This window comes from Crocodylus porosus, unplaced genomic scaffold (assembly GCF_001723895.1).
Source record: "Crocodylus porosus isolate Cpor-Errol unplaced genomic scaffold, CroPor_comp1, whole genome shotgun sequence".
In the NCBI taxonomy this organism is placed as follows: domain Eukaryota; kingdom Metazoa; phylum Chordata; order Crocodylia; family Crocodylidae; genus Crocodylus; species Crocodylus porosus.
The window spans coordinates 91,106,441-91,133,592 of record NW_017728886.1 but is presented as its reverse complement, the minus strand read 5'-3'; the positions used below and the strand labels follow the sequence as shown (position 1 = coordinate 91,133,592).

General features: G+C 40.7%; 1 protein-coding gene across 8 annotated transcripts in view; it reads left to right on the top strand.

The window, feature by feature from the left end:
* Positions 1–27,152, top strand: part of GLI3 (GLI family zinc finger 3) — a 255,063-nt gene that overhangs the window by 210,756 nt on the left and 17,155 nt on the right. For all 8 annotated transcript variants that reach the window (XM_019539113.1, XM_019539080.1, XM_019539103.1 and 5 more), the window contains one exon: positions 643–783. In XM_019539113.1, the coding sequence (XP_019394658.1) occupies positions 643–783 (141 nt within the window). The remainder of the gene's footprint in view (positions 1–642; positions 784–27,152) is intronic.

Sequence of the window (27,152 nt, the reverse complement as noted above, 5' to 3'; positions counted from 1 at the left end):
AAAGCCCTTCACTGACTTCAGAATAAAACATGTTTTAGGTAGTTGGTGACCTTGCTTACCTCTGCAACCATAGCATTTGGGCCATATTCTGGTAAATTTGTCCATGCTGAATAATATCTTACTCAATAATAGTGATTTTATTAGGGCTGTCTGTCTAAACAAGGCATTACTAAATGCACATAAGAGCATTAGAATCAAAACATTTATGTCGTGATTTTACATTCATTTCATGTGACTCCTTTTCTTCAAAAAAAGGGGGTTGACCCAGACTTCCTCATATTTATCATCACTTATTCAAGTGACACACAACACCAGCAGATTCAAATTATTCTTCTGAACCTGATCTTCCTATCCCATTTTTTCCCTGTTTCCCTATCAATTCATATCATACAACACTATTCAAAAATAGTATTATCAAAGGGAAGCATCTAGGTCTTAAAAAAATATCCTGTTTCCTTGGTTAGTAACCAAGGCCTGATTGGGGGATTCTCTGTTTTATCTGAATCAAAAGTAAAATAATCCACATTAAGCCTTTTCCCCCAGTACCTGTTGTTTAATACTAAAGTAATTCACCTTTCTTCCTCCTCTTTATAAGGGTTTCCTCTCTCTTCTGCTCACTTCTGTTATTCTTTTTCTCTTCAGGAACAACCAGAAGGAATGACTTTAGTAAAGGAGGAAGGGGACAAGGATGAAAGCAAGCAGGAGCCCGAAGTGGTCTATGAGACAAACTGCCACTGGGAAGGTTGTTCACAAGAGTTTGACACACAGGAACAGCTAGTGCATGTAAGTTAATGGTATTCAGGAACTGGGTTTTAAAACTATGTGACCTTTTTCATGGGGGTCAGGTTCTCTGACCCTGTGCTGAGTCAAGTTTCTTAGCTAACAGCATTGCAAACTGGAGAGGGGTTTATGAGTTTCTGAGAATAAAGAAAACTCTGAGCCACAGTGCTTGACCTGTTCAGTCAGCTAAAGCTTAGTGTAAAATTCAATAAAGTCTTCAATAGAGAGTGTAATGGCTCTGATCCTGTAAGCCAGAAAACACTATTTGAGTTAGAGACTTTGATAGTTATTGAGTAATAGTAAGCTGGACATGAATTATTATTAACCTTTAGCCAAGTTTGATTTTTTTTCCCAAAAGGGACTGTAACAATAGAAAGGGGAGCAGGGGAAATTCTTCCCCTTCTCTAAGGATTTGTAGTTTATTTTATATATCAATTTACTCTTGTGTGTGAAGTAAGGTGGATTACTTTGTTGGATATGTGTAGGCTGTGTTACTGCCATCCCTTGAATTAAGGCTAACCTCTGAGTCCTATTCATTACAGTCAAGAAGTTAAGTCAGTATCCTCCCCCACCCTTCACGACAATTGCATGTTTACTACTTCATAGTATGGTTGGCTAAAATTTTGTGTCCTAAACTAAACAGTTCCTCTTAGCAAGGACACCTTCTCCTGTTCCCAGGCAATGGCAACTGTGGTGATTTTGCCTCCTTAGTTAACCAACGTATTTAGACTAAAGGCTCCCATACTTTTTATTATTGCATACCCCCTTCCACATTTACCAGCTGCCCATGTACTCTTACCAGCATACATTTTATATTTGAATCCCTTAAACTCCAGTTATTATTATAATGAAAATGAAATCTGCCATAACACAATTTTTCTTGTTTACCCGCCAGAGATGCATACCACAGTTTGGGATCCCATGGTTTAAACAAGTAATCCAACTAATTTGATTGTGAATCTTTTCAAGATATACTCTGGTGTGCACTGACTGTGCAAAGAGAGACAGGGTGCTGATAAATGTGGAAAAAAAAACTTTCTTTACCAAAAGCAGCAGCATGTTACTTCAACCTGGTTCTGCAGCATCTGTATAGATTGGGCACTTCAGCAGGGCTTTTTGGTGCTTTTATCTAAAGCTGATTCAATCAGCTGTCAGATAAAAATACCAAAAAAAGCCCACTAAAGTGCCTGGTCTATACAGACATTGGGAAAGCTGAGTCCAAATAACACGATGCCTCTTCTGGGTATGTGCAGGGCTCAGCTCAGGGGCACATGGGGTTTAAAGTAACGTGTTGATTTTTGGGTTCATTTTCATGTCTGCAAGCATGTGCAGTCCTTAATAGATGAACAGAAAAGGGGAATAGAAACATTGATGTTTCCTGAAAACCAGTGAATGGGCTACTGTATATTCTGCATGACTCATTGCATTATTGAGCCCACTGCATTACAGCAGCGTGTCCATAACTATCAGTTCTTTCAGGTTTTTAAAGTACATTTTAGAGAAGGAGTGTCAAACGAACGTATAACCCGTGTACCAGTTAGACCCAAGGAGCCACTCTATCTAGCTCACCGGGTTACCGAAGGGCACTGAAAGTTAAGCCCTTTGGCCCTGTAGAGCATTACCATCAGTGGCGATCTTGGCTTGTAGCCACCAGATTCCACAGTCCTGCTGCTGGGCCCTTGCTGTCCCCACTCTGGCTGCCACTGAAACTTGACTTGTCATTGTCCCCATTGCCATGGGATCTCATGCCATTGTAATGGCCACTGCAACAGCTCTCATACCTTGGGCTGCATGTGGCCCACAAGGAGCCAGCCCAGAGCCCCAGGTGAGTTTGACACTCCCCATTCTAGACTGCCAAAGACCAAATCCTCAGCTGGTATAAATTGATGCAGCCTAGTTGAATTCAGTGGAGTAATGCCAATTCACAGCGGCTGAAGATATGAGGGGTATGACGCTAGAAATTGTCCGTCAAGAAGCAATGAATAAAAAATAACAGTGGAAAAGGTACTGCTGTCACAGGTGAGAACATGCTGAGTAATTTAAAAATGAATCTCTTTTAATTGTAGTGGATTTCTATTTTGTTACTCAAGTATAACCTGATTTTTCATAGAGCATGTGCATAAGTTTTGAGCAGAGCTTCCCTGAATGAGGTGATGTTTTTTATAAATAGCAACCTTTGGAACAGAAGCCATAAAGACTTGAAAGCCTTTAGAAAAGTAAGCTTGACTCCTGCGACTGATTGATTGAAAACTGTTCCACCCACACCAGGGCCCCCAGTAACTTCAATCAGGTTCTGAAGCACTGCACAATCTGCATATTATGTGAATATTAGTAAGTGCAAGCTTGAGGTATTAGGATGTCTGCAAAACATTCCAAATGGTGACTAATCTTTTACACCAACGCAATAGAAATAAAATACAAATCCAAATTAAATAGGCCTCAGATAATGGAGAAGAAAAAGGAAATTTTACATTTTCCAACATAAAATTTAATTGGACTCCTTTGCAGCTGTTGGCTAGTAATTCATAGCAAATGCATTGCAGTTATAAGTTAATTAAGTTGGCGGTACTGTGTCTTTTTAAAAATGGAGGAATTTATTGTTTTCTTGTTCCCGTTATGATCTGTAGAGGGAGTGATTTTGCTGGTAAGAGTTAGCAGCAAGAATGACATGGAAATAGCATATTACCTATATTTTAGAACGATGACAGCATCTGGAGTGGGACTTCAGAGCATTATAAAGGGAAATAATTCTCCATGACAAAGGCTTTATCCATATATGTTTGTGTGAAGAACAGTAAAGCCCCCATTCTGAATGGGGACTCTCAAAACAAAGGAAATCCTCATGCTAACACCTGCCATTTTAAAGGAGTATAAATCCAAACCATGGCCATGTCTGCACTACCTACAGCCAAGATAGGCAGTCCCAAGCCTGAGAGCAAGTCTGGACCAAACAACAGTTGCATACAGCTACAAACAGTGTGCACAGACAGATTAAGTGGGCAGGGTTTGATTTCAGGGCAACTCTCCATAGCATGGTCAGAAATGTTATACACAGGATCTGTGAGAGCCAGCATGGTCCAATGAATGGGGCACTGGCCTGAGAATTATTTCCCTACCCTGGTATTGATCTATAGTGTGTGACTTCGGGCAAGTAGCTTCCAACGAGATTTTCAGAGGTAATGAGTCACTTAAATTCCTTAGAAAGATGTTGCCTTCTCTCTCTGTGTATCCTCTCTCACAATTTGTGTGCTTGTGATTGTTGGCCCCTGGTTGGACACTGCCTCCTACTGAGTGTATAAGTAAATGTATGTATAGTGCCCAGCACAGTGGTCCTGATTTTATCCTACCAGACATTTCTTCAAAGTAAAAAGTAATAATTACCTGCAATTGGCAATTGGGCAGACATCTCTCTGGAACAGACTCTCAAAAGAGTACTGCCTGGGCCTTTGAAAAATCTCCCCTGTACCATTAATTTTTATTGGTGTTAATAAATACTATTGACTAGACCTGACCAGATGTACAATGGTGTAGGTCCATTGACTTCAGTAGAGCTACATGAATTGAGTTTTTTACCCTGTGTAGTGTGATCACACACGTGCATATAAGTGTATACACACAACTTCTGTAGGATGTGCATATTGTGCAAAGAGAGTCTGTCCGATTCTGTGACACAATTATGTTAATTGTTATGTAATCGTTGTGTTGCAGTAGCAGCTGCAAACTTAACCCAATCAGGACTGGGAGCCTGTTATTCCAGATGCTGTATAAACAGTAGAAGCAGAAATCCTTTTATCAGCTTGAGTTTGTGATGGCCACAGGACTCGCAGCTGATATAGACATGAGTGAGTTACATAGGTCTTCTCAAACAAGTGCAAACAAAACCTTCTTCTTACACTGCTTCATCATCTACTCTGCGTTTACTATATGTTTTACCAAAAGCAAGATGACTTCACAATTAACAATTGAAACTATTTTTAGTATCCTTTCACCTATAAACCTGGGCTGCCCTAGTACCCTAAAGCAACTTCTGAAGTGTCAGGATGGGCAAAGGGAGGAAAAATATAACATTTTAGTATCTTCAAATATGACCTAAAAATGTTTTCCATGCATTATAATGAGGTTGAATATCACAGAATGGACCTAATTAAGAAGTGTTAAGTTCCAAGAGAAAGCTGAAAATTTCCCTTTTTCAACAGTGTGAGGCTCTGCAGGTTGGCAAGATTAGTCTGAACTATAAACATGTGACTGGCACAGGACTGAATATTATCCATGTGTACTACAGGCTAATGTCGGTGGGGAGGAACCTCTGATGTTTAAGAGATATAAAAATATGCTTCTTTACCATATCGTTAAGTTGCTAGAAGGCTTGCTATATAAGATCAGTGGGAAGAGGATAGGAACAATTGCTGGTGATTTATTTTATCCTGTAGATACCATCACCACATATGTATGTGTATAGTACATATATACCTGTGTTTTTCTGTGTAAATCTCTGATGCTGATGTCACACAAGTATAGTTGGCTCCACTGTTGTTAGCTCCTGATTTACACTGAAGTAAGGAATAAATAGGCGAGCCAGACCTCTTCTATGTGTACATGCACATGCTTTATCTAGGTAAAAGTAGGTGATACACATGGAAAGGCATGTATGTTGCATGTAAAGAAACATAGTGGATATATAAGACGGTTTCACAACACAAAACTGTATCTTGGGCACGTTAATGAGTATTTGATAGTGTATTCCAGCAATGCTTAGGCTTCATAATATCCTGCTGACATTAGCATAAATTGTGGGTGCTCAGGGAAAGCAGGATCGGATAGAAACAAATGGTGTTTTTATACTGAATTTATAAACAGAGATTTACTTGCTATGAATTAATAACTGAAAATGTACACAAAGGAATTGTTCCAGAACCCCCTTCCCTCCCAAAGGATATGACACTGTAATGATTTCAGTGGTGGTTCTTATTTCAAGTGATATGTGCCACTTCGAACTCAACATGGTTAAATTTTCATGATACATACACCAAAAGGCAAGGTGTTAAACCATTCAGACGCTCTGCCTTATTTATAGCACCTATCCATCCTTTTTTTCCCCCCCTCTCTTACAGTTAATAGAAAGATTCATGATTCTTCATGGTTGTCTATCTAGTGTCTGACAGTACCGACTGCCCTGCTAAAGCAAGTCACTATCTATAATTGATATCCTTCTATGGAATAGGGTGCCGACTGCAATTGAAGGGCTTTGCTGAAAGCTCTTAAATCCTGACAAGTTCTGCCCTTGTTCTGGTTCAGTCGCTGAGCTACACTGCTGGAATGCTAGGGTTATTTGAACTTGGTGCAAAAGGAATGCATGTGTTTCACATTAGCAAATCACAAAGTTAGAGAGCAGTATTAAGGGCCAGTTCTGTGCTCGCCTGCCAGGTAGTCTTATTCAGAGTACATGGCACTCCTGAAAAGATTACTTTCTTGCATTGCTGCTTGAACATGTGCGTTATATATTTTGCTTACCATTCCTCTGAAAAAGGGATCTTATTTATTTTAGAGCTTCCATTTGCTGCTGGGATCTCTATCATTCAGCTGTTTAATTAATTTCTCTGCCCAGTGAGATATTATAATTGGGCTTAGCTGAGCTTGAGTTTGTTTTAAATATGTGATAAATTTACTCGAACGCCCAGAAGCTAATAAGATACTGTATATTTTTCTAAATCTGCTTTTTGTTGCAGTTTGTCTTTATTTCCCAGAAATCAGTTAAACTTGAAGAACAAAATGTTGCAAAAGGGTTTGGCGCTAAAGATAAAAGTTTGTTTAAGAAAATTATCCTAAAAGGGAACGACTGAAGTTATTGTTAAATATTAATACAATGGCAATCAGAAAAATGCAACACTGCCTTTTTCTCCTTCCCCCTTGCTGTGCAGCCTTGATGATAATTACTTTTTTATTTGAAAACACAAATAGATGTGCTTGAAGAACCGTAGCCCTATTTTTGTTACCATTTTTCCCTTAATCATATAGCAATAAAATCCTCTTAACATTTTTATGTGAGATTACAAGAGATCAAAAAGCCTTAAGCTCAGAGTGACTTCACCGATTCAGCATTTTACTTTTCAGAGGTATTTCTGGATATTTTAAAGACTGTCCCACAAAGTATATGGGGATGCCCTAGCTGCCCATGGAGCCTGCTGTTGTAAGTGATGCTTGTATTGAGGTAGCAGGGAGGCTTTTTGGTTTTCCCCCTTGACCTTGCATATACACACAAGAGCCAACCACAGACAAGCCCTCAGTATTTAGAAAGGTCAGTTCACAATATGTTACTTCAGTAAGAATATATTGAATTCCATTTGCCAGGCTTCCTGAATATTCTTCCTTTGATTTAGAGGGTTGCCCTTCACCCTCACCACACAGGGGTAAGGGTTGAAGTCCTTTAGGCAATGGCCTAACATCCATGCAGATCTGCCTAAGAACAACAGGAGGGGACACTTAGACCTACTAGAGTAGCCAGTGATTATGGGTTCTCCTGTCTATACACCTACAACCCAAGATGCTTTAAAAGGACCCTTGATTTTCAAGAAGCACTAAGCCCCGGACCTCTCAATACAGGCCCCTTTTAAATTAAGGCAAGATGGGCACCCAAAAAATCAAAGCCCCTTGGATTACCTGGGCAGAGTGTTTCGGTGCCACTTACCTCGGTGTAGTAGTGTCTGCATCTTGTTCCAGGCATATTAATAAATTCAACCCCTTCTAAATATGTGCAATCCTCTACTTCACCATGTATTTCTTATTTCTGCACTGACACTGTTTGCTATTATTCCTGATACAAGGCAAGGCCCCCTGAACAGAGGGACTTAATTATCCAAAAAGCTTTAATTATACATCCAATTTTCATGTGCATTTAATATACTCTTTCTGTTTGAGAGGACTGTTTTCAATGAATTTTTATTATTTTATATAGTTATATTGCATCAGCACCTAGAGGGCTCAAGTAAGTCAGAGACCTGTATTTGGCAATGTAAAAACATGTGTTAAATGACACCCTTGTTCTGAGCAGCTCACAAATGTTTCATTTACATTTAAACAACTGAAGAATAAGTTAAAATGTGAAATACCCCATCTTTTTTACTTTGGGAGAGAGGGAGAGTCTTATATCTAAGCTAAGGTCTTTAACTCTCTTGGGTCTGGACCAAGTATATTTTTCAAATTTCGGGAATTAATCTGCTTATAAGAGATATCCTTTTTTCAATATCATGAGTCCAGTCTATTCCAGGATCTCAGTGGCGGAGGAGAGGGGAATTGGTTTACAAGAGTTTCTTAGCTGTGACAAGTGACACATCATCTTTGTGAATTGTGCATTGTTTAGCTGTCTGGGAGTGATAGTGGGGGGGAGGGGCATCCATATACAGCATCTTGGGTGAATATTAATCTCTAAGATTTGAAACCTTCCTCTACCACTGCTCCCCCACACACATGTTGTTTGTTAAAAACCTAATTACAGCTAAAACAACCCCTTACTGTGCAGGGTCATATGGAACAGGCTGCCAAACCTACAGCTTTGAGGGTAAGGACAAACACACAGATGACAGTGAGTTAACAGAGCAGGCACTTACCAGTTGCTGCGCAATAATTGTTCTTGTGCCTGCTCTCACATGTGGTAAGTGAAAGCTAAACCAGGACAGCTTAGCCCACAGTGTTCCTGGGCTCGATTGCTGCAAGTCAGCTTCCACTTCCCGCAGTTTAATAATAGGCACAGAGAGTCACTATGGTGTAGCTGATGTGGGGTAAATCCCCAGTCTCTGTTAACTTTCTGTAATTTGTTCATTTAGCTGTGATTGGGTGTTATTTATAACACCAACTGTGCCTTACGTACTTTATGAAGGGCCAGAAGCAGATCCCTGCCCTAAAGGCTCTGTGTGTGTGTGTGATTATGTATATTATCCAGTTTTATGTTTTTCTACATTATATTTCTATTCCTTTATACAGTTATAGAGTATAGAATAATAAAGAATGTTTTGTTAAAAAAATATGCTAGTAAATTGCATCCTGGACCTCTAACCCCCGTCAAAAGTAACTGTGTCAGTGCTGTTGCTTTTAAGGTTAACTCACTCCAGATGAACTTAATGGCTGCAGCACAGCTGTTTTCCATGTGCAACATACAGCGCCAGTAGCCCTGGGGGCCTAGCACCCTCCTGTCCACCTTCAAAAACATATCTTTGCTCCACTCTGCAGGCAGGCCAGGTATTTGCAATGTTCATGCTTTTCTGCAACCCAACAATATTTAAAGTACAGGTACGTTGGGTAGATTTCTTGATCACATTGGGCCTGATTTAATGGAAAGATTCCTACTGGTGCAAGTGGACTTTGAATTAAGTGAGTGGCCTTCTACTCAGGGCATGTAAGCAGTAGCCATCACATGTTGTTGTCAAACATTGCTTTAAATGAGCCACAAAATAAAAATGAAATAGTATGTTTTTCTTAGAGAGATATTTAAAAAAATAAAATCCATTGTAATCTGTGAGGAATTAAAAGGTATTTAGACAGAGAAATGTAATCACATTTTATTTTAATTCCTGTATAATTAGTATTTCTCACTTAGCATTAGTAAAGCCTGTTGTTAACCTGCTCCCGCTGTTCATTTTAGCTGCAGGAGCTATCCTTACTGCACTGGTTTCACTGAAGGGATAGAGAGGCTGAAATGCAGTTTAAATAGTAGACCTGCAGAGGAGAAGGGCCAGGTATAATACTGAGCAGAGGGCTTGAGCCTGGTCTGTGCTTTTGAGTACAAAAGTTGATAGGGGACCCTAATGGAAGTGAGTTTCATTTTGCCTGTTTATGGCTGGTTGATAGCAATGTGCAGCTGACTAGTGAATTCTTCCTGGTGTAGTTGCACTGGGTAGGTGATTTCTAATTTTAATTTGCTGTGTGGGGAATTCCTGGAGAAGAACATATGGGTTGAATAAACCAGTGCTTAGACAACTATGAGATAAAAGCACTGGGCTGAGCTTTGGACTCCTCAACCATAGTGTATGGAAGCTCTGTTGGTAGAGTGTTGGGGAGAGAATTGCAAACCCATTTTGCTATCCTTCCTTATATCTGAGCTTGGGATAGCAGATTGGCACTGGTTGCCAAGGATCTGCAACCTTTTGATGACTTAAAGTGAACCAGCCCTGCACCACAGACCTCAAGTGTCTGCCTCCCAAGAGCAACCCCTCTGCAGCATGGTTAACCATAGATGCAGCAAAGCAGCAGGCTCTGCAATGGAGAGGGGATGGGCATTGGAGAGGGGATGGGCAGTGGTGCCGTATCATCGATTCCAGACTTTGTGGGCCAGATTGGACCTCTTAGTAATCCATATATGGCCTGTGGGCTGTAGGTTGCCAATCCCTGCACTGGCCCTTAGCTTAGGTACCAGTTTAAATTCTGGGGCCCCTAATATGTTATCTCTCTGTACAGGACTGAGGTTTATGCTCTGTATGTTGACTGTGTGGCCATGCTACTGCTAAGTAGGTACCCTGCAGTAATGCACAGAAAGCTGCAGTTTAGCGTAGTTCAGTGTCACCAGTAGTGTAGGGTGCCCTTAGCTAAGTTCTCTGTTTTCTGGCATTACATACTATATTCTCCAGGGGACATAGAGTATTTTTCTGTATTTTGCCTCTTACATTGGTTGGGTGCAGGTTAAAGGGACAGGACATGTTCTACAGTGCAGTATGTGCTGTCTTCAAAATCTTTGCTATGAGTGCCACAGCATGGCCCCTGAATTATTTCCGAGTGGTTTGTGTGGATGTACCCATTGCACTTGGAAAATCTTGTATTTATGGGTGTAGGTCAAATTATCATATGCTTTTTTTGCTTGTGCATAGAAATGGCAGTGTTGTGTGTGCAAACATGGACCTTGTGGGTACACAAGGCATGCATGTGCTCAAATTCAGAATTGCAGATAGCTTAGAGATTTTGCCTTTCTCTAAAGTTTCAATTTTTCTGTGCCCTTTGTTTGTATAACCTCTTAATAGAAATACTCAGCTGATCCTTTTATCAGGGTTGAGCAAATCCATTTTTTTACCTCCGGAACTTTTCTGCTGGTGTGACTTTTCTTCAAGGTGTCGGGTGTCTAATCTATAAAATGAATGGGTGGCGTTTTTGTCAGGAGTGGGAAGCTCTGGTGGCTGCAGGTATGAGGTCTGCCCATACCATTCTTACGTGCATCGTGAGGCTGAGATGCTGCAGTTCTTAGAGCGAGATAAAGTAGTCAAGCTGAAAATGAAACAAAGCTCTAACTGTATTCCTCCTTGTGTTTAGCAGAGATAAACTTCAGTGGAGTCTCAGTGCTGCTCCGTTTGGCTTCTGGCAGGAGCTTTAATTGGTAAAATGCAGATTTTTTTTTTGATCAAGAGAGGATTATTCTTGTTATCAGTCTGGAGCATCTTATTTCAAGATGAAAAGGCTTTGCTGAATTACAGATGCCAACATTTTTACAAAGCACTTTGGCGATTGACATCTCAAAGAGAAAGTATGATTTATTAGCCTATAATGGCTAACACTGAGCACTGGTCTAGGTCCCACTGATTTGTGAAATTGCTTAATATGAATTGCCTTTTTGTGTAATTCAAGCCCCAGGTTTTCAAATAAACTTAGTGTCTCAAGTGTATGAAACATTATGTACCTGCAAAGAGGAGGAAGGCAGAGGGGCCAGGGAGCAAAAAAAGGAAGAAAGAAAACCTGCTTCTAAATCCATCTTGGTGGTGCTTTTTACAGTAGTTGGGCTGATAAGTTGGCAGGGTAAAGATTAATAACAAGTCTTGTCGCTATCAGTACCTGCTTGTCGATTCTCTGTAACAGGGCTGTCTGTTCAGCATGGAAATTATTGATTAAATAAAAATTGCTATTAGATTGTGATGTGATCCATAATCACAAACAATGGTGGACATTCCTCTTTCAGCTCCCAAGCCATGCATCAAGTTTTCCCTTGCAGTAATTTATATTGTGCTGACATTCGCACTCATTAGGCTTTTATCCTCTCCTACATGTGTCAAGAAGGCACTAAAAGAAAGAACAGCAGCAGCCCAGCGGCAGGTAGAAAAATACTAAATTTTCAGCTGGAAGAAAGTGGTGAAGGAGCTCAGTGAGGGCCATCCCTCCCTTCTAGTTAGCAACTTACCCACAATGGTTTTTCTCCTCCAACAGTGAGCTTGATCTAGCACTGTTCAGTGCGGTGGAAGTTTTGACATACATTTCAGTGAGAGCAGGATCAGGCCAAACGAATAGGAATCCTTCGAATACTTGTATTTCCATTTGATTTACTGTGTCCTTGTTAGTTATTTTAATTACTGTAGATGATATAGTTAATCCAAATATCAAGGAGCATAAGCCTTTCATGCCACTTCAGCCCCATGGTAGGATTGTATCTGATGAAGGGGAAGGGCACAAATAGGTCCTGAGCTCTTCCCCCTCTTTTGTGTCATGGAGGGACAGTGACTGAATTAAGGTGTAGTATTCCATGTTGCTTTAGTTCAGAAGTTTCCTGCTTGTTTTTATTAAGGCATTTAAAGTTTAGGATAAGTTAAATTAGCAGATGATACACGTATCATCTAAAAGCACATATACGATGGCAGAGGCGACCTGAGCAGGGTGCAGGGCCCAGGGCAAATAAGCTTGTGCGGGACCCCACCCCCAGATACGAGGAATCCAGCGGCAGATTTGGTGGCAGAGGGTGCCAAGCAGCCGGAGGTGGCAGATTCGGCAGTGGGGGTGCCAAGAGGCCAGATGTGAAGCCAGTGGCAGCACAGAGTCTCTGCAGCCACTCCGCCCAGCTCCACAGGGCCCCCCAAAGCGTGGGGCTCGGGGCAGCCGTCCCAATCTGCCCCCCTCCCCAGGATGGCCCTGTATGATGGGAATAGTACCATCTTTCATTCTCCCGTGGTTTGCTTTTATGGCTTATTTAAATACTGACCAAACACAGAAGTTGAAAGACCTTCCTGAGCCTGATTGCTTGTAGAGTTTCTCCCCACATAATTTCTTTACCCCTACTTCTACTGCCTCAGAAGTTCTTAAACCTTAAACTTGTATTTCTGTCAGAGCTGATCAGTTGCACCTGATCTGGCTGCGAGAGAGAGTCAGCCATAGCTCATCTTCTTTGGGCACTTACACGAGTTACATTTTTCATGTGATTGGGCCCCTGAAAGCACATTACAGCTGTGACATAACACACGTGCATGGCTGCAGAGCACTTTTAAAATGCGCAATTGTGCAAAAAATTAACCTTCATCAAGTTAGAGAAAGGAACTCTAAAACAGAGCACTTTAGGGAACTTGCGTTCCCTCCAGGGATAATTTTTCATGATTTGTGGGGCCAGGCGAGCACCAGTGTGCACCACCCAGGGGCTGTCAGTGGGGAGGGGGAGGGAGCAGCAAGCAGCTGAGGGCTGGGGTACTGGGGGGAGCTGCGCCAGGTCCACATAATGAAGGGGCTTCATTCCACTCCCACCCCTCCCCACCCCCCAGCTCTGGCCAGGCAAAACTGATCCAGCAGCTGCTGCTGCCATCAAGAAGCCCCCTCTCCCCCCCGCCTCATGGCCCCCCAGGTACCTTGGCTGGGATACTGGTGGGAGCTGGGGGACAGGTCCATGGCTCCCTACCATCACCCCCCTGCCTGGGCATTTTAGCAGCAGCAGCAGCTGCCAGATTGGCTTTGCTTATCCAGAGCAGGGAGGGTGTGCAGGGTGGAATGGAGTCCCTTTGCCTCATGGGCCCAGCTCAGCTCCCCCAATAATCCTGCCAGGCTAGCAGTGGGGAAGGGGTGGCCTGTTGGGTCAAGCCCCCCTGACCCAACAGACAACTCATGGTGCTTTGTGTAAACCGCCATGCCTTAGAGTGGGCACCACATCTGTAGGCACCCTTTATGTGAGTTACAGGAACTCAGCACCAGGTAGAGATAATTGTAGAGTTTTGCAATTAAGCTGTAAGGTCATAGAACATGACCAGTTAAAGGTGCATTTTTTCCTTAAAATAAGGGAAATGAACAGTATGTTGGAGATGTGTTTTAATGTTATTACTTCAGATTATCACACTACATCTATATGGCATGTGTTGGGATACCCTTTAGATAACTTTTTGTTTAAATTCCAAACATTGTGAATGTTGCCAGGGCTGCCTAGATAACTATACTGCAGTGTGTACACTATTTCCTATATTTCTGAAACTCAATTTGAGAAGGACTGTTGAGGTTACTCAATTATTTCAGGTAATTAGAACATTTCTCAAGCACAGTCACTAGTTTAAGTCAAGAGAGTGCAGGATTTATTTCAAATAGAGAGCATATGCCCTGCATTCTTAGACACACACCTCCCTGCAACATAACCACTTTGTCCGAATGGATCAGAGCCAGGGGATTACCAGCCAGGAAATTAATTGCCAAGGGGATTCCAACACTTACAGTTAGTAAAACCCCTGAACAAAGAACTATGTTTTACATCACATTCCAAAGGCGCCAGGCTCAGGCTCTGATGATTTTTGGAGGAGGGAAAATTGCAAAGCTGCAGGCCGGTCACTGAGAATACCTTTCAGGTAGCTCCTGCAGATTTCTTCCTGGGAGTGACTACTATCATAGTCTTGCCAAATTCAGTACCATAGCTTCAGTACCATAGCAGCACTCAGGGAAATGGGGAATCTTGGAGGTAACTCAATCCTAGACTGCTTAGGGTTTTATATATAGTTACCAGCAGCACCTTAAATTTCACCCCGAAGTCAATGAATGGCTAATGTAAAGACTGGAGAATAAGAAAATATGCTGATGCTTCTGACTAGCCTTCCTTTTTACAATCCACAATGCAGATTAAGCTTGGTGCCTTAGCCTAACTTTGGCTTTTGAGACAAGAGTGACTGCAGTTTGGTCTACATCTAAAAGGAAGGAAAATGCAATCTTTTGTCTAGCAATAGATCAAAGAAGGTATTCCTGAAAACTAACAAGAGTAGATGCACCCTAAATTGTGTACCACCTCAGCATGCCGAAGGCAACTACTTCTATTCTATCAATTCCTCTGAATGCTTTCCACTTCCAACAGATACCACAGCCACAGTGCCTGGATGGAACCTAAGCTAGCCTAGCCAGGCTTCATCTCAGACCCAGTTTCTGCCATACACTAGGAAAGGGGGTGTCAATCTTTTGCCTTCAGGGCATACCAGGCCCACAAATTATTGTTTCTCACCCGTGGAGCCAAGATATCAGTGGCAATTCTGTGTTAGGTGGAAGCAGTGCTGCCGCAAACCTCCCTGCTCTCTCTTGCATGCCCTCTTAGTGTAGACTTTTCTTCTCTTTCCACCAGATTCATTGCTGGTAGAAGTCAGTGGAGATGGAAATCATCAACAAGGGGGTTGATGATTCCAGACCTCAGTGAATTCAATGTCAAAACTCCCATTCATTTCAGAGTGGCCAGGATTTCACCCAGTGAGCATCATCAGCATGTTAGTGATGTTACCATAGTGCTTTTGAAAATAACATTGGACAAAACTTATGACATGTCAACACAGTATTTTGGGGGCTGGGTCATGGAAAGAAATAGTATGAAGTTTTAATGTGGCTCAACTTTTTCTAGAGTTAATGAGGATGTTTGATGTTTGCTGGGTGGGGTAGTGGATTTCAGAGTAGTTACAAGACTCAGTGAATACTGACTTCTGGCATACTGTAGGATCATAACCTTAGTAACTCTGTCCCACATCATATGACAGGCTCAAAAGATGATCTAACTTAGCAAAAGTTTTAAAGAATAATTTTGGATGGATGGTCAGTAGAAAAAGCCCAGGCATACTAATGCATAAATGTCTTATCAGATAAGAGAGATAAAATTGCTGCACATGATGAGAGTGCACAAAGGTGGCTGTGTCAGCTTGCAGTCAGGAAATACCCATCTGAGTTTTCAGAAGTGTAACAGGAGAGCCCGGGATGTCTTATTCTGGTCAGTCATGGATGGCATCATTGAAGATAAAACTGTGTTCCTTTTATTACCTATAGATATTACAATAGATTCTCTCTAAATCACCAGGTATTTCTATGTCATGAGACAAGTTTTAACATATATATTATCTGCTAATCATTCCCTAATATGTTACCACTTCTCCATACTTTTGGGATATCTAGCTTCTTTGGAGCTTTATTAAGGCTGTAAGCATCCTGATCATGGGCAAACCATGGATCAGTACCCATCTCCTAATTTAACCCAGTTTTTAAACATAATCTGTAAAGAGTTTTATAGACATAATTGCTGCTGTTTAGTGGACTAGTGTCACAGATGCATGAGTTTTTTCACTATATAGATTTTGAACATGTTCCTACAGTATGTTTAGGAGGATTCTCTTTAAAAAATGAAAGGCATATTGATTGATTTATATAGGAAAGTCCTGCTGAGCAACACCTTTTGTTTCATGTTAAGGGGATCGCTGTTAACAGTGCAGTAATCATTAATAAACTATTAAAAGCTGTAGAAAAATGCATGGCTTTAAAGAATCTGGTCTAAGTCTAAACTGCTGAACTAAAGGAATTGTGTATCAGTTGGCAAGTACTGAATGCATTCTCAGTGTTTACAGTCATACATTTATCATAGCCTAAATAGCAGGTCTGTTTTAATGTCCCACATTTTCATTTGCTATCTTATTTTCTGAATTATGACCATAAGATTTTAAATAAAACAAGACAAAATGTTTATGGGAGCTCAGGTATTTTGCTAAATCCTGTGTGTAGATAGTTGTTCAATTGTACTAGTCTAGTAGCTTGGAATTTTTCAGAATCTGCTCTATAGCAGCCCCTTGTCCCATCATGCTACAGTACTTCTTACATTTAGAAATTGGCTCCTGGGATTAAGTGGTTTGTCTCTGCTAATATAAAATGATATAAAGCTGCTGGAATATACAGTTACATTTTAACTCAAAGAACCTGTTGGTATTGACCCGCTTGTGGTTTATTTCTAAAACCCTTGCATTGAACTGCAATGGAAATGCTAACAGATTTTTGTCATTAAAGCTACGCAATTTATGGAACACATTATAGCTTTATATATTAATGTCTTTGGCCCCTCCAACCCAGCCCCCTACATCTTTACTATTGTGAGTTTGTTTCTGGGCAGCACCATTTCAATCTGCATTGTGGATTGTAAAAATTAGAAATTTGCTTATTTAATTTTCTTGTGAATGTACATTATTTTAAAGGCCACAAGATGTTATTACTTTTATTTTGGTTTGAAACCAAGATGCACTAAGACAGCAGCAGCTGCCTACAACCTCAGTGCTTCACTGGGGTCTGTTAGGATCCACAGCAATTGAGCAAATCACAGGAACATCTTGGGTACAATCTATGCCTAGAGCTTATTAGAGGTGAACACTAGCAGGGAAAGTTAATTTCGGTTTTAATATAAACAGTATAGACCTGACTTTCCTTGAAGTCAGATGAGTTATGGTAGCAGGAAGGTCTACAGACTTTTGTCATCTCTACTGCAGCCACGTGGGAAAATATCTAAAGTATTTAGGTAGTCTACCTTTCATGTGATGGCATGTTTTTACAAAAGCAGGCTGGTATTTTCATCCTTCAAGGTGTTTACAAATAAAATGAAATACCTTATTGAAATGCTGTTTGTTATTCTTTTACTATCCCCCTGTACAGGGCAGAACTCCATGACATTTTTTGCCAATGAAGAAAGCTAGAAATTGAATAAACACTTTTCAAAGTCTTTCACTAACATCTGCAGCTGTTTAGGCATGTGGGTGGGGGGATGGGGTTGGTAAGCCCTGTTTTTCACGTATGTTTTCATTAACACAGCTTTATGTGAGTTCATTATTACACACAAGGAAGTCAGCTATTGTTCGCATCGGATACTGCCTATTAGGATGTTTAATGAGTTATAACGTGGGCTTCCTGGAAATACTACAGCACTTGCACACTAAAACCATTTTAATCCCCAGACATAGGGAATCCTAGAGCTGAGGCTCAGGTGATACTATATCTCTCCATAATCAGTGATTCAAAATCAGCTAAGCTGTGTATTGCCTGGGCAACAGTCTAAGATGATCTCATTCATACTGATTTGCTGGTAATAGTTGCTCACCCTCTCTGCCAGCAAACTACGAGAACAATTGTACTCTTGTTACATAACTATATTTTTAATAGCTTCAGTCAGAGCTGTGCCTGTGCAACTGAGAGCAGAACTGTGATCTCTAGGTAGTGCAGAGCCTGTGCATGAAGGGAAATCCTTCCTCAAGTGTACAGCAGCTCACGTAGCATGAACAGTGCTGTTCCAGTGTGGCAGTCCCAAGGCCACTGCAGCTCTGTCACTCTTCCTTGCAGGCCTCACCCTCCCTGTGCTACAGCACACAAGGAGCCTTTAAGGACTAAACAAAACTTAATACAAGTGGAGTGTGTCTTTGTGTCCAGATCCAGCTCACCAAGCCTAAGCTATAATACAGGGCTATATCGCAGGCCACCATCAATTGCATTCCCAACTGATGAATTATTCTTTATTTATCACATGAACTACACAGCAAAGAGAGATCATTGCAAACGCTTGGTGGTTTTGATATTTAAAATAAAGAACTTGGGAGATGCAAAGTTAAAAATATTTTTCAAGGCCACCCAAGATTCATTTTTTAAATTGATTTAGTCACTCAGGGCCAGAATCACAAGGTGTAAAAAACCCTTGTGAATCTAGGTTTTGTTTTAAGTCTCACTGAAAAATCAATGAAATTTAGGTTTTCAAAGATAGTTTTATATAATGCAGGGCAGTGCCCTATGGAGGTGCACCAAGCTATTTCTGAAAATGTTGCATCCAGGATCAGAAGCAGTTTAGCCACCTTAGCTAGTTAGCTCTGTTAAGTTGCAGGACTTATTTTTCCAGGCACAGCATTATGTTAACACATATCTTGAAATTTGGATTGGGGTTCCTAAGTCAGTTAAGTAGTTTTGAAAATTATAGATCAATGCTGCAGGTTTGTTTCCACACACATCACTTGCTCACCAGTCAGGTGCCCAGTCTAACTTAAGCTGGGACTGTCAGACTGCTCAGGTGCCCAGTATAGCTGTTAAGTGCCCACTATAGCTTAAACCAGGGTAGGGTAGTATGGCACAGCCCATGGTGCTGGGAGGGACTGCAGCCAGGAGGCTGAGGGTGAGCTGGGCTGCCCATATGTCTTGTGCAGTGGTGGGGTACCTACGCGGCCTGGTGGGGGACCTATGGCTTCGACTGGTACAGCCCACATGGTGTATCCTCCATTGGTGCAGCCCCCAGTGACTTAGAAGTTGAACAGCCCTGGCTTAAACATCCAGATTGTGCTTTCCTACTAGACAGAAATCCTGTTAGACAGAAATCACTGCAACAACTTCACCCCTCTCCCAGTACCTCCTCAAATAGAGAGGCTTGGCAATGTGCCTGGAAGATTCACAGCTTTAGACGGAGAGGGGAATAGGGGCAGAAGTCATGAAATATGGAAATACAGACAACCCACACGAACTTAAGCACTACGTGTAGCATAACACTTCAGCATGAAGGGGATTGGCAAGGTTCAATTATCACAGCCACTTCTAGTGTAAAATTCTTTCCATAAAAAGAAAAGAAAAGAAAGCCTAAAGCCTGACCTCTTTAAGATTCCAGCTTTCCTCTGTTAACCTCCCAGTTAATAATACAGGAATGTAAGCCTCTTCCCTGAGAGATGGCACTTTAGTTTTAGGTTATGTCATGTGAAGGAACTTCAGAAGAGAAACAAAACTCAGAGCCTATTAAAGCATTTTATACAGCTATAAAAGTAAAGCAATTAACCTCCGCAACCATGGTGCTGCTGATAGGGAAGAATCTCATTCAGTAAACTTTTCTGTATTAAGACTGAAAGTATGGGTTTTTGCCCATTGCTTCATAGCTACATGGACTTACACAGGAAACCAAGAACGAACTGGGGAAAATCACCTTTACAGAGCTGTTAGCTGGCTTGGCATATTAGATAATGGGAATAGATTTTTTTATTAAATGAAACAGGAACAAGATGTGATTTTACTGGGAAGGAATCCTTATAATATCACATTCCTCTCCATCCCCACTTCCCAAGGTATCTCCATGTCCACATGAAAACACAGAAGCCAAAATACAGCCTCATGGAATACCTCTTCAGGCTGAACAGGAAAAGGTGTTTGCCTCTTCAATGTTGTATCAGTTATGTACTGTAGAACAAGAGATGAAAAGAAAGGCCACACAGCATAATGTACTGCTGTCTTGACTTTCAGGATTAGCTAACTTTTCTTTCTCCCCCTCTCTCACCACCACCACCCCCACTGATTCCCTTTATGTCCTAAGGGCAGATCCCTTCTCCTGGGTCAGGAATGTAATAAGGCCGGTTTTCCTCTCTCCAGGATATTGTGTCTGTCTCACTGTGCTTAAATTGCCACAGAAAGCTCTTCAGAGCAAAATACAGTATTTTCTTTGTACAGGAGCCAACACTTGACGTATCCTTGGGGAATTCTCTGTCTTCAGCATTTAAACATACAAGTTGGGTATGTTTAACCTATTGATGGGCAACAAAGACAATGACACAATGTATTGATAATAAACAAAAAGGAAAGCTTGAAATTTTGAATGGGGGAAACACCCCTTCATATAAATTAGCCTATAGAAAGCACTTTTGATTTGCATACTTATAAAAGGCTTGTTAATACAGAGCGATGAAGAATCCAACATGGCATTTACAACTAAGACACATCAGCCACAAGATAACATAAATGCCATTCAAGCACAGCTGGCATTGGGCTGCCATTGACAACCAACAAGCCCCAAATAGGATATGCGTCAATGGGGGAAGGGGAAATTGTGGCCACAGTCGTCAATTTAAATGGGTTTTTCTTTTTTTAACTTGAACTGAAAGCTCAGTCTCAATAATGCAGGACTAACTCATGTCTCTAGACTGCTGCTTCCCAAAGACTAAGATCAGTATTTACTTCCCTTAGAGCCAGGTGGCAGCTGTTGTAGGTGGTTGACCTGGGATATGGCAGGGTGTATTCTAGTAGTAGTAGTTTATTTACAGCTTTCACTAAAGTGATATAATAGATTTAACAATAAAATTAGATATAGTTACATGATGTTTGCTTATCAGTAGAAGCATACTACAAAACCGCACATTATACTAATTTAAACAAAAGTAAAACTGAACATGGAGTATGAAGATGCATAAAAATAAATAAAATGAAGCATTTGAAAATATTAAAGTAAAAAATTAAAATCAGGTAATTATATTAGATTTTTCATCCTTATTTCTTTATTTTATGTAGCATAAATACACCTGCAGAGTATAGGTATAAGTTGTTAGACAGGAGCCATATTGGTTTTTTTCTTCATTAGCCCACTACTTAAAATTTCCTCCTAATGGAGAGCTCAGTTTCCCTCTTATTTCTTCAAAGAACGAACAAGACCACAAAAAGTGAACTAACTAATCTATCCCATTCTTCTTGCAAAAACTTATTCTGTCTTAATATGGCGTCTCAAACCACCTTCCCATGATGACTGTGGATCTCATTATGGTGTATCACAGTCTCATAAATAATGGCTTCTAGTTATGTGTGGGTCTGTACTCCAGATAGATAGGTTTCTAGGCCAAAAAAGTGCTTAATTTCAAGAAAGGAAAAAAAAAATCTCACTGCCTGCCTATCTCTCTGCGTGCTGGCACCTTGAATGTTTAAATTGTTATCTTGCTTTAATATGGGGAAAATATTGAGTCGGTAACTGCCAGCACATTTTCCAGGTCATTTGTCTGGAGGCAAGTATAAATATTATTTAACAATGAAAACAAGGGTTTATTTGGAAGACAAGAGGCTTCTAAAATGCATGCCTTATCTGATAGGGGCAAACTCCAATTTTTATGCAATCATTTTATGTTCTTAATTGTGCTAAAGTGCTCACATTAAGCAGCCCATTTCAGTTTACATGAGTTCCCCTCCTAATAGAGTTTGGTGGAGATAAAAGCTGCCTTGTTGTGTAAGAGTTCCTATTTTTCTTTTTTCCTCCCTGGTCTTACCATGTAGAGCAGTGGTCTCCAAACTTTTTTGATCGCGAACCCCTATCTATATAAATAGAAGTTCTAATATTTTCTTCCTGCACCCCAATGGATCATCTTGCGCACCCCCTGGGGTGCACACACCCCACTTTGGAGACCACTGATGTAGAGAATGTGGCTGCCCACACGGACCCCTCCTGAGTGAGTTCCTTTCCTATGGTACCTTCTTGGCTGCTCCGTATTTGTTCCCTGGCTCTTTCTTCCTTCTAACTTATTTTCTAATTGTCTGGTTTATCCCATTCCCTATTCTTTCCATTGCTGTTTTCCATCTTTTGCTCGTCCTATCACCCATCAGCTCCCGGGACTCTTTCATTCTACTGCCATCACTCACTGCCTTTGTCTGAACTCCCTACTAGTTTGCCTTTCCCCCTGTGCCCCAGTGCAAATGGTCCTTTTCTATACATAGATGTGGGCCTGCTTATTTGTTTATAACCTGTCATTAATTCTTAGTTTACTTGGCCTTCGAATTTTGATCCCCCTACTTCCTTTCTTCCACAGGCTGCTCTTGCCCGTTTTTCCAGTCTTCCTCAAGGAATTGAGATGGGCCTCTGAGCACGTTACATTAACAACAGGAGTAAGAAAAAGTGGAGCTAGCACTTGACTTTAACCAGAATTCCAGCTGAGTGCACTTTTTTCTTGCTCTGAAGAGTCACTAATGTGCCTAATGGATACAGTGCACTCAGTGCTGTTTAGTTCATATTTTAAAGTGACATGTCTTCTTCAGAACCTCTATATAGTGTTCATATATTAAACCTAGAAAGTGGTTTAATTTATACCTTCTGGTTGGTATGTGCTGCTAACTAACTTTCCAAAGAACCATTTTTTCTGAATGAAGCTTTCCTAACTTAGTGATTTGATCTCTTTGATTTATGAACATCTGGTTTTTTCCATTGTTAAAACCCTCCACATTTTTTTCTCCTCTAAACAATTAAAAAAAAAAAGATCTGATCATTGGAATTAGGTATATCTTCATTTAGGAGTTCATCCCTACTATTCTTTTGAATCACTGATAATTAACAAACTTTGAAAATTGTACTTTGAGCTTGAGTGACAGAAATGTCATCAAGTCTGATAGCTAGCTCAACCACCAGAATGAAGATTACAGTAAAAGAGGATATTTATCAATGTGATTACAGGCCTGAAATGACTAAAAAATTATCGTATCACCACAACACATTCAAGGTTCAGTTGGTTTTACTTGGGATGATTTTTGGAATATTCAGTTTCAGTGAAGATGACAAGATCAGTCTTTTCAGCTGGAAGTTGTTTGGAGCATGGCCTCTTTTGTGGACAAGTGCTCAGCTGTGGAGACTGACATACTTTCATTGGCTTAGTGGAGCTTTGTCAATTTACACCTGCCGAACACTTATCCAGGCACTGTTTTTGAGTCATCTGGGAAGTGCCCAGCACAACTATGGAGACTATAATTCAATAATAAATACGTTCAGAAGTAGGAAGCTAGATTGTCCGAGCTTCCACGCAGCCATGTGACAGTGTGTGAATACATGCGTCTCAGTGCATGGTAATAGGTTCTGTTTAGCCTTAGGAACTGAAAGCAGCTTAAGTGCTTATGCTACCAGAAGGGCTTAAAGCGGCTTATGTCCTTCTTCCCATTTTAAGGACTAGCAATGGCTTAAGTGCTTATGCCACCTTAAATACATGGGGCAAATGTATACGATCTTTATGCAGTCATGAAGGTTGCATTAGTGATGTTGTTGCTTAGCCTGTCTGTACAGGGGTTTGACTTTTCCTGAAAATGATCTTTTGTAGAAAAAGAATAGGACATGTTCATGCCTGCTTTCCAGGCAATGATGCAGAATAACTCCAGAGTGTGTGTGTTTGGGAGTGGGGAGACAGGGCAGGGAGACACCTGGAGACTTCAGTTACACGGCAAATCTTCATCTATAATGCGAAACCAGAATGAAGAAGCCTTATTTGGATAACCCATAGATTAGGGACAATTAATTCTTTTCTAGCTCTAGCACACAACTATTCTGCCAGTTGGTATTAGTGACCACAGTTTGCAGTGCTATTACAGATTAGAGGGGGACTTAGTTACGCTGCTTAGAACATGCTTGAAAAATTTACTAGGGATGTAGCAGTCCCACTCCACATTACAAAGCATTTACCTAGCCCCTGGGATTTCCACTGTGGGAGAATATATTTGGCCTGTTGCATCTCCCTATCCTGGCTCTTTTTCAGATCTGTCCTGCATCCATGTGGTCACAGATCATGGGTCATCAGTTATACATTGTCTTTTGTCCATTGCTGGTCTGACAGGAAGGAGTGTGCATGTCACCTTCTAACGAAGTGTTATGGAGGTATAGATGTTGTCATATCCAACTTCCCTGACTACCTAATATGGTAGTGAAGAGCAGACATGAATCATGGATAACATCCTTGAGAAGGAAGCAGGATGGGCATTAGTATAAATGTTGCGTGTCCACGTTTCTGGCAGGTCATTGCTTTTTCTAAGTCCAAGCCTGTTTGGCCCAAATTGGACTAGTGAAATCAGCCTGACATCAATGGGAGTTAGCTAACCAAATACCTTTGAGAATCTGGACCTGCCTCAGTTTTCCATCTGCTGCCTCAGTTCTGCATCTGTTAAGTGGGTATAGCAGTACTTCCCTACCACATGGGGTGGTTTGAAGATATATTCATTAAAAGATATGCATCTATCCTAGGTTAATTCACCCAGTAGTATAGGCAGATACTACTAGGCCTCACCACTAAGTAGGAGGAGATAACATATTTTCATTTAGCAAACAGCCACCGAAAGGTTGTTGTGGACAGACAAAACTTAAACTAGAATAAGTTATAACCAGTAGTTTTACCCTGATTCTTTCATAGAGAATCCTCCACTGGGTTGGGCAGAGTTACTGTGTTTTAAGGATCTACATAATCTCTCCATTACTTTTTTATACCATTATGCTGGTATAAATGTTTTTTCTGTTCATGCCTGAAAACAGAAACAAGTGGAGAGCTTATACTGTAGGTGTACATTGTATATTTGACTCTTGAAGCAATTTAATTGCATATGGACTTTGGGCCAAATCTTCATCTGTAATGAGAAATCAGAATGAAGAAGCTTTATTTGGATAGCCCATAGGTTAGGAACAATTAATTCTTTTCTAGCCCTAGCACACAACTATTCTGCCAGTTGGTATTGCTGACCACAGTCTGTGCTCTGTGTGCTCCATACTCTGGGCCATGGAATATTGCATCTCTGCTGTTTGTGGACTCTCACACTCCTTCATGCAGCTGCAAAATAAGTCATGGTTGGAAGCTGTTTGGCTGCTCTTCTCCTATCGCTTACTGCCTGTCTCACACAGAGGGACTTCAGTAGCTCTGCTGCCCTGTGGGCCTTGTGTCTGAACAGCTGGGGGAAAGATTTGCACCATAAATAGGGTTAAGTGTTTGTGTTTCATGGTGCACTGTAGTGGAGACTTTTAGCACTCACTGCTTTTAAACACTGTGGGAAAATGAATTATCAAAAACTTTATTAATACAACACTGAAGTTACCTAACCAACTAAACATCTAGTGGAAATGCAAATATGATGCTTGCCACAATGCTATTCATGGGGCGACATAGCTGATAAGCAGCATTTTCTGTTCCTGTTTTTCATGTTAAATATGCACCATGATACATTCAGTGTATCACTTAGAATTAGATGTTTTCACCACACTTTTCTCTTTTCTCCACCAAATCATACTTGGTTTGAAGCTGCAGCCTCAGATAGATCCGGTTTCCAGTGCTCCTTTGCAACTCACATCTTCCCTTCAGGGTCAAACAATAGTCTCCTTTGCCACCTGCACAATGAAGGGATACACCTCTGGCTTTTGTTGAATGAGTAAACTCTTACCAAGTAGTCCGCTCTGATCAGCATGCCTATGCATTCCTCTCCTTGAGAAGAAATTATGGAAGGGGGATACCAAACTTGATCATTAATTGTTCTTACCTCAAATATCATATACAATCTTTTGCCAGGGTGGATGGCAGCTTATTTAATTCTAGTGATTAACATTGAATTGGCTTGAAAGAGAACAGCATTTTATAAGTGGACTTGCAAGGGTTGATGTCCAATGGCAGTTGTATACAATGGGGGATATTTTGTAGCATGTTTATTCATAAGAGAGTTTTATTTATCAGGTAGAAAGCATCTGATAATATGGAGCCAGATGCTGAGTGGAGCCTTATGTAGTTGTCCTTAAACACAGGAGTGGTCTCTTGGTTTTCATGGGCCCATTTGCTTTAATCAGGATTACTAATGGAAGACTTGCAGGATTGGGTCTTTAACAAACACAGAATGAAAGGAAAGGTCTTTTTGCCTGTAAGAAACTAGGGCTATTACATCAAAATTCAATTTCACTGGGAAAAAAAATCCTTCTGATCTACTCCCTGGAATGTGACATTTCATGGATGTAATAAGGTTACAAACAGATTATAAATTGAAACCCCATAAATCCTTATTGTACTCCACCAAAGCTTCTGCTTTGCATAATACTCTTATTCCAGAGTGTTCTTTGTTTTATAAACTAAAAACTATTCAATCATTCATGTTATGGAGACCAAGGAGTCAAAAACACCATGAGAAATCCGAAGGTAATTATCAGAATCAAAGAACTTGAATGTCAGAGTTCAGAAATTTCTGAACATTTTAGACAGAAAGATCAATTTTTTCTGTGAAACACACACGCACATTCCACAAAATAATTCTAAAATATTGTACTCCAAAATAACAATTGAAAGGTCCAAGAAAAATCTAATAGACATTTTATTTGTTTTATTCTACCTAACTGTCTGTCAAAGTGGTGGTACACAGACCAAGATAAAAATGTGTTAAGGATATCAGAATCTAGCCCAAATTAAACCATCAGGGTGATGAAAGCCAAGAATCATCATAGTGAAGTGCTTCTCTGTGTTTTGACATTTTAGGGTTTTTTGCTACATAGGATTAACTCATTACAACTCTTCACCTATCCCAACCCTCTCCTCTTCCTTCTGTACCAGTGCCCAGTGTGGGTTCCAGTGCCTTTCCACATCTTTCTCTGTTTCCTTCAGGTCACTGAACAGCCCATTCATGTTTTAACTATGTCAAACAGGCTGTGTCTTCACAAGACACTGGCTGCTCAGTAGCAGCAAGCTACTGTACAGTCAGTGTCACCAAAAAGCCATTTGGGGACACTACTGCGCAGTACCACTGGTTACTGTGAAGTCATGTAGTACTTGTGTATGCAAGTACTAAATGACTGCGCAGTAACAACGCAGTCAGCATCTCATGTAGATGCAGCCACAGCTTAATAAATG